The sequence below is a fragment of the Antrostomus carolinensis genome, unplaced genomic scaffold (genome assembly GCF_000700745.2).
Source record: "Antrostomus carolinensis isolate BGI_N321 unplaced genomic scaffold, ASM70074v2 scaffold30713, whole genome shotgun sequence".
NCBI lineage: Eukaryota > Metazoa > Chordata > Aves > Caprimulgiformes > Caprimulgidae > Antrostomus > Antrostomus carolinensis.
Window position 1 is genome coordinate 17,535 of NW_010303705.1, and position 14,867 is coordinate 32,401.

The 14,867-nt window shown below is 46.9% G+C and overlaps 1 protein-coding gene across 1 annotated transcript; it reads left to right on the plus strand.

The window, feature by feature from the left end:
* Positions 1–12,214: 12,214 nt before the first annotated feature.
* On the plus strand, positions 12,215–13,544 carry LOC104522036 (fibulin-2-like; the record flags this gene model as incomplete). Its single annotated transcript, XM_010164207.2, has 1 exon — positions 12,215–13,544. A coding segment is annotated over exon 1 (1,330 nt), but the record flags the coding sequence as incomplete, so codon positions are not given.
* Positions 13,545–14,867: the final 1,323 nt, after the last annotated feature.

Below are 14,867 nucleotides of genomic sequence, written 5' to 3' on the forward strand. Positions count from 1 at the left end.
GTCCCAGGCAGTGTGTGTCTGTGCTGGGTGCGTGGAACCCCGACCTGCTTGTCCCATCACCTCAAGTACTTGCTGACCACTGAGGAGCAAAACCTTCCTCAGCCTCATGCCCGGCCAGTGAAGCACAGGGCCGTTTGCTCTCCAAAAATGGGAGTCACACAGCAACTCTCAACTTCTCTTACACAATTTTTCACAGTCTGTGAGGATCAGTGAAGAATAAACACAGGGTGGAGGATGGGAGGTGTTGCAAGGGTGTAACTTCTGTGAGTTACATCTGGCGGTATTGTCTCTGGATGATGGGCTTTGAGATGAAATAGCAGAGCAGGCATCTCTCTGCGTTTTGGTATCCAACAAACCAAATTAATTCCATTATCTTTTATGGAAAGTTTGTGCAGGAGCAGTTTTGATTGATGGATTACATCTGCGGCTGCTGACTGATGAGCAGCATGATAGATGCAGCTTCATTTACAGGGATTTGCTTTCATTCAGGAGGAAAAATTGAAGGTTTCTTTCCAGCACACTTTTTGCATTAAAACTTTTCAAAGTGCTCAACAAATGGTAGGCTTTGATTTCCATTTGTTTAATGCCTGTGGTAATTAACATTTCTATGAGAACATTTCAACCAAATGTTCTAGTTTTTCCTCCATTAAAATAATAATTTTTTGCTTTAGCAGAAGAATTTAATTGGTATATATAATGATCCTGAGAGGGGATTTCTTTTGCCACCATATGAGAGGAAACTGTTCCTGAGGAGCGAGCGATGATTGTTGCTTTTCCTGGACTTCATTAATTTATACTGGGTAATATGCCTCATGGTACACGCAGTCCACTTACTACAGATATGCTGTCTGCAGTCCCTTGTCTCATGGCGTGGGTGGAGAGAGGGCATGGATGTGAGTGCTGAAAGAAATCCGAGTTCCTTTTCATAGAATCATAGAATCCCAGACTGGTTTGGGTTGGAAGGGACCTTAAAGCTCATCCAGTCCCAACCCCCCTGCCAGCAGCAGGGACACCTTCCACTAGACCAGGTTGCTCAAAGCCTCATCCAACCTGGCCTTCAACACTTCCAGGGAGGAGCAGCCACAGCTTCTGTGGCCAACCTTTTCCAGTGTCTGACCACCCTCACAGTGAAGAACTTCTTCCTAATATCTAATCTAAACCTCCTCTCTTTCAGCTTAAACCCATTTCCCCTTGTTTCCTTGTTTTGTTTTCTTCATACCAAGGAATACGTGAGCAGATACTCAACCAGATTAATTAGCTGAATGTTTTTTCAATTCAAAATTACAAGGCTGGATCCTTAATGCAGCCTGTTGTTGTGGAGTTGATTTCTGAACCTGTCTGCTCCTTCATGGCTTGTAGAAAACCATAGGAATGGGAAATCAAGCAATGGTGCTGAGCGGTGACAGAGCAAAGGAGATGACTATTTAGTGGTACTGATACCCGTGTCTGTTGGGTGATGCACCCACTCTTGTATTTTTTACACCTCCATTTCGTCCTGATTCATGGTTCTTGTGTGCAGGTTCAGGCACAAACTGGCCTCTGGCAGCAGAAGTCCTACTCAACCCATCCTGCAGTGAAGGTCAAAGATTTTGGGTCATGCCAGGCTTACTCCAGATAAGCTTTATAGGTTGAAGTAGTGGTCGGGACAGTTGCTTCTTCTTGTGCTTATTCTTGTCCCTTCCTTCTAACAAGAAGACTCTGTTCAGCTTAGAGCACGGCGAGCTCTCAGGACCACCGTCAGGGGCAGAACTAGCAAATCTGGGATGGTTCCAGCAGTAATAATGTGCTCAGGGCTACACAGAGGGCTGATAATTTTGTACATGAAAAATTCTGAAAGCACTTACTGTAACAAAGAAAATGCAACCCTAGTGACTCAAGACAGAGAGATTTCCTTGAAGCGTGAGGTGGAGCTGTGGGGTGCTTGTGATGGGTGAGTTTGAACTGGCATTTTATCCACCACATACAATAAGCTATGGAGTCTTCCTTCTCCCCAGACTTTATCCAGAGGAATAAAGTAGAAATACCTTCTCTGTGTGGAACAGTGCCAGTGATGGCCTTGTGTGCTGTCTCTAAGTGTTACTTATTTGAGAGCCAGAGCACTGGCAGGACAGTGTGCAGAAGTTCACCTACTGTGGTGCAGGTCCCGACTAGGTGCGCTCTGCAGCTGGGAGAGCAGAGGATGTATTTTCTCAGCTGTGGAGCAGAGTACAGCTAATGAAAGGAGCTGGTTTGTTGCTACAGTTGGTTCCTGAGAGCAGGTTTACTGTCTTGAGGGACAGATTTGGATCCTGTTGAATCATAAAGGAAAAGAGTTTGATCTTGGGTCCTCCTGGGTGTTTTGCTACATTGTGAGAAATGATTGTGCCTTTTGAGGGGAACACGTCAAGATTGACAGCCTGCTCCAAAGGAAATGCTGATTGAAGGCAGCAGTTGTGGATCGAGAGAGGAACCCTGACAGAGCTGTGTATAAAAGTAGTGGAAAAGCTGAACCAAACTAGTAAGAGACTATAAAATGTTCACTGTACAATATGTTTTATTTTCACTGCATCGGCAGATAGAATTTCACTATTAATCATGACAGTGACAAGGCCAGGACACATTTACTGAAAAATTATTTACTACAAACTTACTGTACTGACGTTTTCTTTTGACACTCATTTGGGATTAATTGGCAGACTGAAGCAAAGCCCTGAGTTACTCTGGAGAGTCTCAAATCAAATTCTTCAGTTCTGAGGTTGAAGTTCAGTTGATGGAGGAACTGCTGCTCCTCTGCCTGGTGAGCAGTTTTGCCTCACAGGTAGACTGTGGAAAACTGGGTTGCAGTTCCCTTCAGCCTTCCCTCAATGAAAACAGTTGTTAATTATTTCTAAATTGGCACAGAGCAGGAAAGGCCACTTGCTAAGCTGTCAGTTCAATACTAGGCTTTATTTGGCCTACAAGAAAGCTGGGGAAGGACTTTTCATAAGGGCAGTCAATGACAGAACAAGGGGAAATGGGTTTAAGCTGAAAGAGGGGAGGTTTAGGTTAGATATTAGGAAGAAGTTCCTCACTGTGAGGGTGGTGAGACACTGGCCCAGGTTGCCCAGAGAAGTTGTGGATGCTCCTCCCTGGAAGTGTTGAAGGCCAGGCTGGATGAGGCTTTGAGCAACCTGGTCTAGTGGAAGGTGTCCCTGCTGCTGGCAGGGGGGTTGGGACTGGATGAGCTTTAAGGTCCCTTCCAACCCAAACCATTCTATGATTCTATGATTTGTGTTTTAGGGTGGGGGAATTTTCATTTTCAAATGTTCCAAAAGAGCTGCCTGAAACCAACCAGAGGAGAAGATCTGTATTACTGACTGTCACTGCTCAGGGCAGTGGGGTTCAAAGTGCTGGCGGGACTTGTGCATAATAGAAGACAGGATTAAGAAAACCAACAAACCCAAAGCTTGAATCTGTTGCTTACAGAAGGTTCTAAGGAGCATCGTAGTTGTTTCATTGAGGAAAGAAGAAATAAGGAGAGGGGATCGCAGAGGGAGTGGGGATGAGATGCTCAGGCTTTGGGTGCCACTGTCCTTGAGGTTGCAGCTGGCTTTTTCCTTGGCAAGTGTCAGCAGCAGCCCTGCAAATATGTGAGCTCTGTGAAACACTGGGAAGGGGCAGAGGACTGGAGTATCCTGGAGGAAGATTAGAGAGAGGAGAGAGAGAAAAATGTAATCCAGGACCTTGAAGGAGTGTTTTTTGAGGAGCATGGTTATGAGAGCACATAGGGGTGTATTCTTGAGTTACTGTTTCTCAAAAAAAAGGTACCTAAATAACGGGGAGCACTGTGGAAACTAGGGATTTGTTTCTTCCTGAGACAGAAGGGAGAAGTGCTGCTCTTTTTTTCACAAGTAAATGAGAAGAAATTCTTTCCTTCACTCGCCAGAGCAGTTACCAGTATTTACAGCGTTCACCTGAGCCCAGAGCATTGGGCTGGTGATGGGGCAGGGCCGTGGCTGGTGCGGTGCTGCCACATCTCCTGGGGTATCTCCACGTGTGTACTGTGGAGCTGAGGGACAGGCTCTGCCTGCCTGCTGCCAAATGAGCTCTCTCTGTGCAAATTAGTTCATAACTTAGGAGCTTCGACAAGTTTTTGTTGGCTGTGCCTTGGGAAACGTTTTTCAATGGCTGTTGCTGGGTTTGCTTTAATCTTTTCCCAGATTTTTTTTGGCTGTGGTGGAAATAGCTGGATTATTTGTGTTTTTGAGGTGCATGTATGACCACCTGAATCTTGGTGATGGAAAAACAACAACAAAAAATGTGTATCAATAACAAACAGACTTATTTTCACTAAAAAGAAAGAGTTAGGCTCCTTCTGCAGCAGAGCTGCAGGCTCTGGCCTGACTGCGAGTACATGTGGAGTCTCCTGTGCACGGGCACTGCGCTTGCATTGTCCTGAGGGAGACTGGATGTCACCTGGTGTGACAGCCCCCGTGGCGGGGCGCTTGGCGTGCCTCAGCTGCTCTCATCCCCCCGTCCACATGCAGCCCCTTTGCTGAGCTCTCCCCTGCCAGCGTGTCAGAGCTGGGACGAGGACCAGCCGCGTGTGCTGGGCGGGCCGGTGTTTCTCTTCGCCTCCATTCCCCCATGTGAGTCGTTCCTCTCTCACTCCCCTGCAGCTGCCATCCTCCCACTGAGTCACTTTGGATCTGCTGCAGTGGCGACTCCCAATGACACAGATTTTTCACTCTTCCCTCAGCCAAGTACCTGCCCTGTTATTTCGGGCTGCTCTGGGGAGCGCTGACACAATAGACCCAAGACATGATTCTCCCCTCCTCGGCTCTGCCCTGTCTTTCCCTTGGAAAAAAGCTGCCTTCGCTCTCCAGAACTGCAAAAATGGCTTCAAAAGCTGCACGTTGTGGAGGAATACATCCCAGAGCTGCCTGGTCGCTGTTGCTAATGCTTGGCTGCTTCAGCTGAAATACCTTGGGTGATGGTTTTCCGTTACTGCAGCGTGTCAGGTGCCTGTTTGGATTTGAGCGTGGGGACTGTCCTGGAGAGCATCAGGAGCGTCTCTGCCCGGGGGCGATTCTGCTGGGCAGGGAGGTCTCATCGGAGCCGCTTTGGGGAAACCGCGTGAGTTTTGATCCCGTACTGCTCGCTCCTTGTTTGTCCCACTCTTGAGTTCTCTGTTGAATTAAGTCTGGATCCTCCAGACTCCCAAATGTCCTTTTTTTTTTTAGCTTTTCCGTGAAAAGAGGGTTTACAGTAACTGATTTCTTCTTGAAAATAAAGCTGCCTGCAAAAGCTATGACTTCTGAAAACGGCCTGATTTTGCCAAGAACTGGAGTGTTGACAAGACTGAAGTGACTGAGCATCTCGTGCTTTGCTTTCGATAAGAAAAACCATCTCATTGGATTTGGATTTACACAGGGGCTTATCCTGTCCCTCTTCTCTTTCTCCTCGACCCAGGTGCCATGAGTGAGAGGGTTGGCTTCAGCTCATCTCAAATTTGATTCATTAGCAGGCAGAAACGACTGGCTTTGTGTGCTGTGTGTTGCGTAAGAGCAGGGAAGGAAACCCTGCTCCACGTTTCATTCATCCGTCTGCTCAACAACCCTTCAGTTACCTCTGCTTGCGAGCTGGGCTGGGAGCAGCCAGCAGCCAGCAGCAATCCCTTCCAGTGCTTGCTGAGATCACAAGTTTCCGGCTTGAGAGGGTGTGAAAGGAAGAGCTAATCCACTGGCTGGCACGGCTGAGTCGCCAGTTACTGGGCTTTGGGGTTTGGGGTTTTTTTTTCTAGTTTTCATACAAGAAAGATCTCTCACAAATTTCTGTTTTTCTCTTGCATTTAAAAGGGATTGTTTTTAAATGCATATTTCCTTCCGTCCCCTCCCTTCTTCCTCCCTTAGTCTCAACTGTGACCGCAGCCATGTGAGAGCTCTGGCAGCTGCAGCAGAGCAGAGAGGTCTGGCTGGGGAGAGGTGCTAGAACAGAGGGGCTGGTGGGACACGTGAGCCTTGCTGTTCAGCCTGGGTCTGCACATGTGCTTCAGCCTACTCCTGTCACCCACGTGGGAGAGAAGAGATTCAACATCACAGACTAGGGCTGTGTTTGGTCCCTAGTCATGTACAGCCTGAGCTGGGAGAGCCAGTTTGGACTGGGTAGCACTGGGAGACCAGGAGAACCATTCAGAGCTGCTCTGTGGGTTGGTGGACTGGCTTTGTGCACCGGTGGTGAGTTCCACTAGCGCGTAGACAGACTTCTGTCTCTGTAGGTGTGAAACCTGGGTGTAGAGTAATGGACCAAGTGGGTAACCCCACAGTCCCACCCAGCAGGCAGTGGGCTCCCAGTACCTGGCACAGGAGGGACCACCCAGCTGTCTGTCATCTTCTGCTTTCATGTCAGGTTTGCATCAGGCTCCGCACAGTGTTCAAAAGAAGATGTATATCAAAACAGCATTTCTATTGTTACCATCCTTGCAAAGGGCAATTGAGTGAGGAATTGAGGGGTAGGATAGAGAACAGAATGGTTCCACCAAAACATGTTTGCAGGGATCTGCAGCTGGTTAAAGCGCAGGTACATCTTCAGAGCTGGAAGTCAGTGGGTTCTCATGCAGGTGTCGTCATCTGCAGTAGGCTGAATTTATTCTATTTATTGTTTTTTGTTTATAAACAGCTGCCTCTTTTTATTCGGTGAGCATTTGAAAGAATGCTCTTGATGCTGCCACACGTGCACCTTCTGCAGTTCTGCTGTCTCTGGGGCAACCTTCCCACAGAAAGATGATGTTTGTGTGAAGTCTTTGAAGGGAAGTGCCTCTTGTCACCTCTGCTTACCTAGAGTAAGCTTTCTGGTTCAGCACTAAAATGAAACCATCTGGCAAAAAAATCTCCCAATAAAATACTCCTCTTAATGTAAAGAAGTTTCACATTTAAAATGTCTGGATCTTCTGTGGGAACACACTGGTTTCATCAACATTTTCAAGTAATACAGCTGAACTGTTTTAATCAAGTCAACATTCTTCCTTTCAGATTTGTGTTGTGGCTCTGATTGAAGTATATCACTCTGAGTATGTTCTTTTGCAAAAATGTCAGAATTGATAACTTTCTGGCCCCAAACCGCATTGAAGTCAGCGTTCTGAAATCTTGTCTAGTCCTACCCGTTTTCCCTGCCAGGAGACAGGAGTATGATGTTTTTCAGACAGACAGTGCTAGTTATAATTTTGATGGTTGCTGCTGTTCGCCTTGGATGTCTTGTCACACAGAACCTGGGTTCATCTGCAGTGTGAAGCATTCTCATTTCCGTGTCCATGAAGGTGCCTGTAGTTCATGTTCATTTGAACTCTTACTTTTTTTAAGCTGGTTTTCCATAAGGTGTCTTTGCTTTGCCTTTCCTAGGAATCATTTTTGAAGAAGGAGTTGAGGAACTTTTCATAAGGGCAGTTAGTGACAGAACAGGGGGAAATGGGTTTAAGCTGAAAGAGGGGAGGTTTACATTAGATATTAGGAAGAAATTCTTCACTGTGAGGGTGGTGAGACAGTGTCCCAGGTTGGCCAGAGAAGCTGTGGCTGCTCCTCCCTGGAAGTGTTCTCGGCCAGGTTGGATGAGGCTTTGAGCAACCTGGTCTAGTGGAAGGTGTCCCTGCTGATGGCAGGGGGGTTGGGACTGGATGAGCTTTAAGGTCCCTTCCAACCCAAACCATTCTATGATTCTATGAATGAGGGAATCTGCTGTGGTTTGACCATCCTCTATTTACTGCTGGTTGGCCTCACAGGTTTATTTCTGTTGACTTTGAGGGACTTAGTCCCAGTCCAGAGCACTGGCCCTCCCTTGCATGGACCCTGGTGCTTTCTCAGGACACACAGTGTGCGCAGGACTGGCAGCGGCTATTTTAACAGCCCAGTGTGACCCCACTAAAGCCAACAGGGTTAGCACTTGAACCAGAGCAGAATGTGCAGCACAGCAGGTTAGGAAACTCCATAAAGGAGTAAATTGAAGCCTTCTGGGTCATGAAGCAATGCTTGAGGGTTGGAGTGACGCTTGCCTTATCTTGCTGTAGAGCTCTGTAAAGCTTTCAGCAGAGACTTTGAAAGACCTTCATTTTAAGCGTGCAGGGCTTAATTTGTTGTGGCATCCCACCCAACTGAGCAGTGAAAGTCAATGACATCGATAAGAGTGGGTGAAGGACAGAGCTGAGAGTGAAAAGACATGATTCTCATTTAGGTGAATCCCAGACTGGTTTGGGTTGGAAGGGACCTTAAAGCTCATCCAGTTCCAACCCCCCTGCCAGCAGCAGGGACACCTTCCACTAGACCAGGTTGCTCAAAGCCTCATCCAGCCTGGCCTTGAACACTTCCGGGGAGGAGCAGCCACAACTTCCTTGGGCAACCTGTTCCCTTGTGAAGCCCTTGTGTATTGTCCCAGTTGTGTAAAAGGACATTAAAGAAAGCATTAAAATAGTTAATGGAAACAAATTATTGCAGTACTATCTACCAGTATTAAACTTTCTTGTCCTCCAGCCATGGTGCATTGTTTCCCCTCTTGCTATAGACACCTTTATTTCACAGCTCCAGCTTTTGATGCCATTACCAAGTAATTAGCTGCTGTCTCCAGAGCATCTTTTCCACGCTGGGGAAGGGCACGGATCCAGAGGCAGCGTCACCTCAGCTGCGTGGGCCGGGGGAGCACACACGTGCCGTGCGGGGGAACGCGCTTTCTCAGCGGGGCTCAGGGGTCGTGTCTGTGCGCTTCACTCAAAGCTGTTTCTCTCCGTGCCTGAAGTAGAGAGAGTTCCTTTGAAATGCGAGTTCATGGGTTGGTGGTGGTGGGGGGAGTGATGGCTGTGGGGGAACAGATGGAGAAAGCAAAGGGAAAATGCAGTGGTTTAAAGGAATAAAAAGAGATGCTTTTGTTGGGATCGTTGCACCAGAAACAAGCAGCCTGAGGATAAGGAAGATTGTGGTGTTATCAACAGAAAAAGGATTTACAAGGATTTCAGCCTTATCAGTTTGAGGTCGGTAGCTTGCGAAACCAAATGTTGAGGGATGTGGAAATGATCAAAGGGTACAGAGGGGCTGAACAAGGCAGTGAGCAGAGAGCGTGAGAGGCGGGGAGCAGGGACAGAGCTTGCTGTGGGAGAAGGACCGTGAGCTTTCCGGGGGCGAGAGGCAAGGGAGCAAGGAGAGGAACAGAGGAAAAACTGGAGGTGACCCAGGGAAGCAAACAGGCCCTTGGACAGAAAGGGGGTGCAGATGAGGAGGAGAGGAGGTAACTGTGCAGAGGAGGGCAGTTGAGCAGCTCCTGTCAAGAGAACAGGACTGTCCCATGGTAAAACCATCAGCTGTCCTTGAACTTCTAGGCCTGCTAGATACAGATTATGACCAGCTTTCTGCTTCTGGCTTCAAGACATGAGATAATTTGGGGGTTTCTTGCTGGGAGTTCAACTTTATGCCTGAGAAGTGAGTGCTTGTTTTGGGAAACCTGAACATAAAAGCAGGGGTAGGCAGGCAAACGCTCTTGACCCTGTTCTGCTCAGTCTCCCTCTGCAGGACCTGCTCCTTCTCTTCTTCCTCCTCCTTTTCTTCTTCCTCTCCCTCCTCCTTCTCCTCTTCCCCACATCTTCCACCACTGAGCTTTACAGTCCTACAAGTAGCAGCAGCATCAGGCCCCTTTCCTCATGGTGTGACCCGCGAAGGTAAGCGAGGAGCACATCGAGCAATGAAAATAGATCACTTTTTGCCAAAACGTTTTTGCCTGTTAATATTACTGAAGGTTTGTAACCCAACTAAGAAAACGTATACTTGGCAAGTTAGTGTTACACAGGCAGTGTGAGGTTTATGGTTGGACACGATGATCTTAAAGGTCTTTTCCAACCAAAACAATTCTGTGGATGTCCCACTCCCAGTGTCACGTTCACCCGACGGGCTGCACTGCCCCAGGACAGCAGTGGAGCGCGAGCAGTTGCTGTTTGGATATAAAGTGAGTGACACACGCAATCTTGCCTGTTAGGTGGCCCACAGTTGCTGATGGCCAAGGCAGTGCTGTCCCCTACCTTTGTGCCCGCAAAGGCTGGCCAGACCTGGGGCTGTGACACCCAAATGGTCCCCATCGGGGTGGCGGGGCTCTGTGAACCAGGGAAGTGGTGCTGTGGGACAGGGAGGAGCGGGCCAGGGCAGAGCTGAGCTCAGCTGCCACCAGCAGTGCCCTGGCAAGCACAAAGCTTGACCAAGGGACTTAGAGGCGCTGAAGCATGAAATCCAGGAGGTGCCAATGGGAGGGGATGGTGACAAAATCCTGCTGTGGGACCCTTACAGAAGCTGCTTATCTGTAATTTTCCTTCCATTCATTATTGCCCAGCTCAAGCTATGTAATAATTACACATTTGGATTACCTGGAAAAGCTGCTGAAAGTAGAATAAATGATTAATTCCCAGGCTGGATTCTGAAGAATTGATTTCAGCACCACACATTGACAGTTCTCCTTTGTACGCAGTATCCTGGTGTTGAGGGTGGTTCTGAGAAAGTGAGATTCTTCCCAGCCACTTTTAGACGCTTTTACTGTTCCTTCAATCAATATCCTTGAGCATACTCAACTAATACACTCTAATTAGTGCTAGAAAACCCACGTCTGTCTGTAAGAATTCTCTCTCTCTACAATGTACTGAAGTAATTCCAGTTCCAGGGTAGAACTGTGGAAATTCTGAGCACAGTTTGTCCGTATCTTATCAGAACAGGCACGCTTTTCCCACCGCCTGGCCGCTTGCCAGCAGCGCCGAGGCAGACTGGGTAGGAGCCCAGTTTGAATGGGAGAAGGAATCTTTCTGAATGGATTTTCTGGCAGGGTTCCTGTTGCGTGTGTGGTTTATTGTTCTTGGTGAGGTGACTACATTTTACCCCCCTAGATAAATGTTTTAGGGTCTTGGGTTTTTTTTTGATGATGGGAGGGGTTCTGGAAAAATAATCACATTGTTAATTCTGTAAAAATCTATAGGCAAACTTCTTTTTCTGTTTGAACTCCCATGTTTTCACTCCCGTGTTAACTGTGTAGCTTTTTCAGCATGCTTTGGATATGAAGGACAACAGCTGATTTACTTTAACTCTTAAACTTTCCTGTGGTCAAGGGCTTTAGTAATTAAAAAGCAAAGAACTTTGCAAAAGTTTGCAAAAAGAAAAATACATTTGCAAAAAGAAAAATGCATTTTCCTCAGTGCATTTTAACAAAGTGTTATTATACCAATTAATTTATTTTTTTCTATATATTTTTGGTTTTTGTTTTTTTTTTTTTCCTGTTTACAGTGTAGTAATTCACTATAAAGTATTACTGGTGCTGGCAAGAATAAAAGAATTGGTTGCCCATGGTGGCAAATCCACAGTTGGTGTAAACATGCACTGCATATGCAGTTGTAGCTCTAGTGCAGTCAGAGTCGATCCCTCTGTGCTCCAGGCCTGCTGTGGAGCTGTGCCAACTCCTGTGAGCTGAGGATCCGGCCTCTAATATGTATTACAGGATAGCTAATATGGTGTTTAACCACACAGTAACCGCAGTACACAAAGAAGTTCTATTTTAGCATCGCCGGGGCAAAAAAATAACTGTTAGTGCTGAAGACTGAAGTGCAAAAGCTTGCGAAGCGGGGGAAGGAGGCAGAAAACAACTCTTATTTTGAGTTAACGTGTACAGAAAAATTCTCACATCTTAAGGCAAAGTTTTGTCAAAGAAAGGTCTTTAGGATTTGAGTCTTTGTAATTAAAACATGAAGTCTAATTATCTTAAACTTACATCTGCAGAGGAAGAACTGTGTATTTACTTATTATCTGCCAAAAAATCTTTCTCTTTTTAGCTAGAAAGAGTAACAAAAAGGCATTGAAGTATAAAGGCCTCTTTTTGTTGAAATATACATACATTTTGTGAATAGATTCAAAACAGAACACGTTTTTATTTTTTCCCAAATGGGGATGGAGGGGGAAGCATGCAACTCCAAACTTAGTGCCTACAATGCTTGGAAGACATTATGATTAATTCCGTCCTTAGGTTTCCAGATGTTGGATTTTGTCCCAACTTTTAAAGACCTCTAATGTTTAACAGGATATGTGTTGAGTATAGTCTTGTAACAGAGTTTTCTTTCATAACTCTAGGATCTATAAGAAAAGGTAACTCGGGGAAAACGCTGCAGATTTGAAGCTGAATCTACAATCTTCTAGGAAAAAAACACCATTAAATGTGCAAGTTTGGACTGGAGCTATATTTGTTTGGGAAGACTATGGCTAAGTACCAGCAGAGCTGTTGGAATGCCATCCTCCTGGGGCTGCTGTGCACCGGCATTTCCCGTGCGCAGAGGGACTGCACGGGCGCGGAGTGCCAGCCCCTGGACAACTGCATCGAGGACGTGCTGGAGCCTGGTGAGTGCTGCGCCACGTGTCTGCAGCAGGGCTGCACCTGCGAGGGCTACCAGTACTACGACTGCGTCAACGTGGGCTTCATCAACGGCAAAGTACCCGAAGGGCAGTCTTACTTCGTGGACTTCGGAAGCACCGAGTGCTCGTGCCCCAAGGGAGGTGGCAAGATCAGCTGTCAGTTCATGCTGTGCCCAGAGCTGCCCCCGAACTGCATCGACGCGGTGGTGCCAGCTGACGGGTGCCCTCAGTGTGGGAGAATAGGTTGCCTCCACGAAGGCCAGAAGTATGTAGCGGGGCATACCTTCCACATGCCCCCCTGCAAGGTTTGCCATTGCCCCAATGCTGGTGGTGAGCTCATGTGCTACCAGCTGCCAGACTGTAACACGTTTGCCTTAAACACTGCAAGTCCAATCGATGCTGAAGATAGCGAACCAGAGAGGCACTATGATGATCCATACAGCTACGACCAGGAGGCACCAGAAGGAGATAACACCCAGGTGGAGTCTCCAAAAAAATACAGGAGTTATTCATCTCACCTAGAGCAAGAGAGCATCAGCCAAGAGCAAAGTGAGGATTATGACTACCTACCAGCCAGCATTGCTCCTTCAGCGTCGGCTCCAGCTGATCTGTACGCCGAGGAAACGGCTGCGCCACTCACCACACCGGCGCCCAAGGGCCCCTCTGAAGTTCGCAGTGCCACAGAAAGGAGCGAGCGAAAGAGGGTGCCCCGCACCACTGCAGCATCCCTCCAGCAAGCGACGCATAAGGAAACACCAGTAACCACCAGTGCTCCTCCAGAGCACACAACAGCCACCACTGAGACTCCCAAGCACCTAGAGGAGTTGGAGAGGAGACCAAAGGGGAAGCAAGGGGACAAAGAGAGGCACGAGCAAGAAAGAGCCCCCCACTCTAAAATGAAAAAGCATGCCAGAAAAGAAGACCCAGGGAACAGCATGCGGGTAGGCTTGAAAGAGGTCAATTTGACGGAGCCCAGTTGGTCAAAGTCTTCCCAGGAAAGGCACGAGGGAAATGATTTCCCCAAGGTCAAGTTCAGTGCAACAACCTCTCCTCCTGTTGCTCTGAAGGAAGACCGCAGTCAGTCATCCCAAAAGCAGTCACAGACGCTTTATCGTTACCAGCCCGAGGAAGATGGGGACCCCAACTCTATTCATGCCAACCCCAGGTTACCAGAAGGTAAGAACTACTTCCAGTGTTGATGTCTAGAGAACATTTCCTCGTGGTAACATTGGTACATGTCCACTGTTCTTTGCTTCTTACTGCTCCACATGGGCCTGGAGCCCAAGCAAACCTCCCGTTATGTTCTTGCATCCCTTTCAGAAGATGGTTTGTGTTTCATTTGATGTAACAGACACTGTTTCACTCTTGCCCACCTTGCTTTCATTTTGCAGACTGTGGATGGTGTTTTCTGGTATTTATTTCAGATGATGATTTGTTAAAATCTGACCTTTTCCTTCCATTGCTTGCTCTTAGTTTCTAATGTGATGCTAGAGAAACATCTTACTTTACACCAGAGGAGTTGGATTTAATTAGTTATCTGCTTGGATCCTCCAGTTCCCAGATGAATGTAATCACATCTGTAGCTTTTGTCTTCTGCTGAGGGAGGAAGTGAAACAGTTGCGTTTCTCCTACAAAAATATTTACAGCACTTGTTGTAATATTTATCTTATGGTTGAAAGGCTGTCTGAGCTCGTTAATACAAGGGCTTGATAGATACACTGAAATACCCCTGAGGGCTAGGAGGGAGAAAAAGAGCTGCCTCTTGCTTTGTGTGTTTTTGGGGGCTGAAAGTTTCTGATGTTGATGATCAACTGTGGCAAGTGTACATATTTCCTCTCTGCCTCTGGATTCCTCTTGACATCTGCAGTGAATGTTGATTATACGCTTTATGCAGTGCTCATTACTGTAATGATTGCAAACTTCATCGCTATAAATTAGCACGTATACAGCTCGTATTTCCAATTCATTTTTCATCAAATCAAGAATAATATCCCCTTTATCAAGATGTGGCACAAAATCTTCTTGTGAGACTCAGATGTATAATACTTGCAGTCTGAGTGGAGAATACTGATTACTCACTAGAGAGTGATATTTCTTCCTGGCTTATCTAGGTAGCACTGAAACATCTTGAGCTGCCTAGACCATCTACTCAAGAAGTTTAAAGGAAATGGGAGGAAGGCAGATTTGGAGCTGAGACTCTAGGTCCTGACACAAACCAAACCACAGATGTACGTGGTCCATGAATGGAGATGGTAGCCTTTTTCTTTCACCCCCATTTGTTTATATGTGACTGTTGATACCTCCCAATTAGTGATAGCTGATGATCTGAGACAGACCTTGATTTCTTGGTTTGACCAAAACAATGCTCTGGAAACCAGTGTTACCTGAAGAACCTCAGTGTGTTGCAGCAGCACACCCAGTGTTACCTGGAGAACCTCACTGTGTTGCAGCAGCATGGCCAGTGTTATCTGAAGAACCTCAGTGTGTTGCAGCAGCACA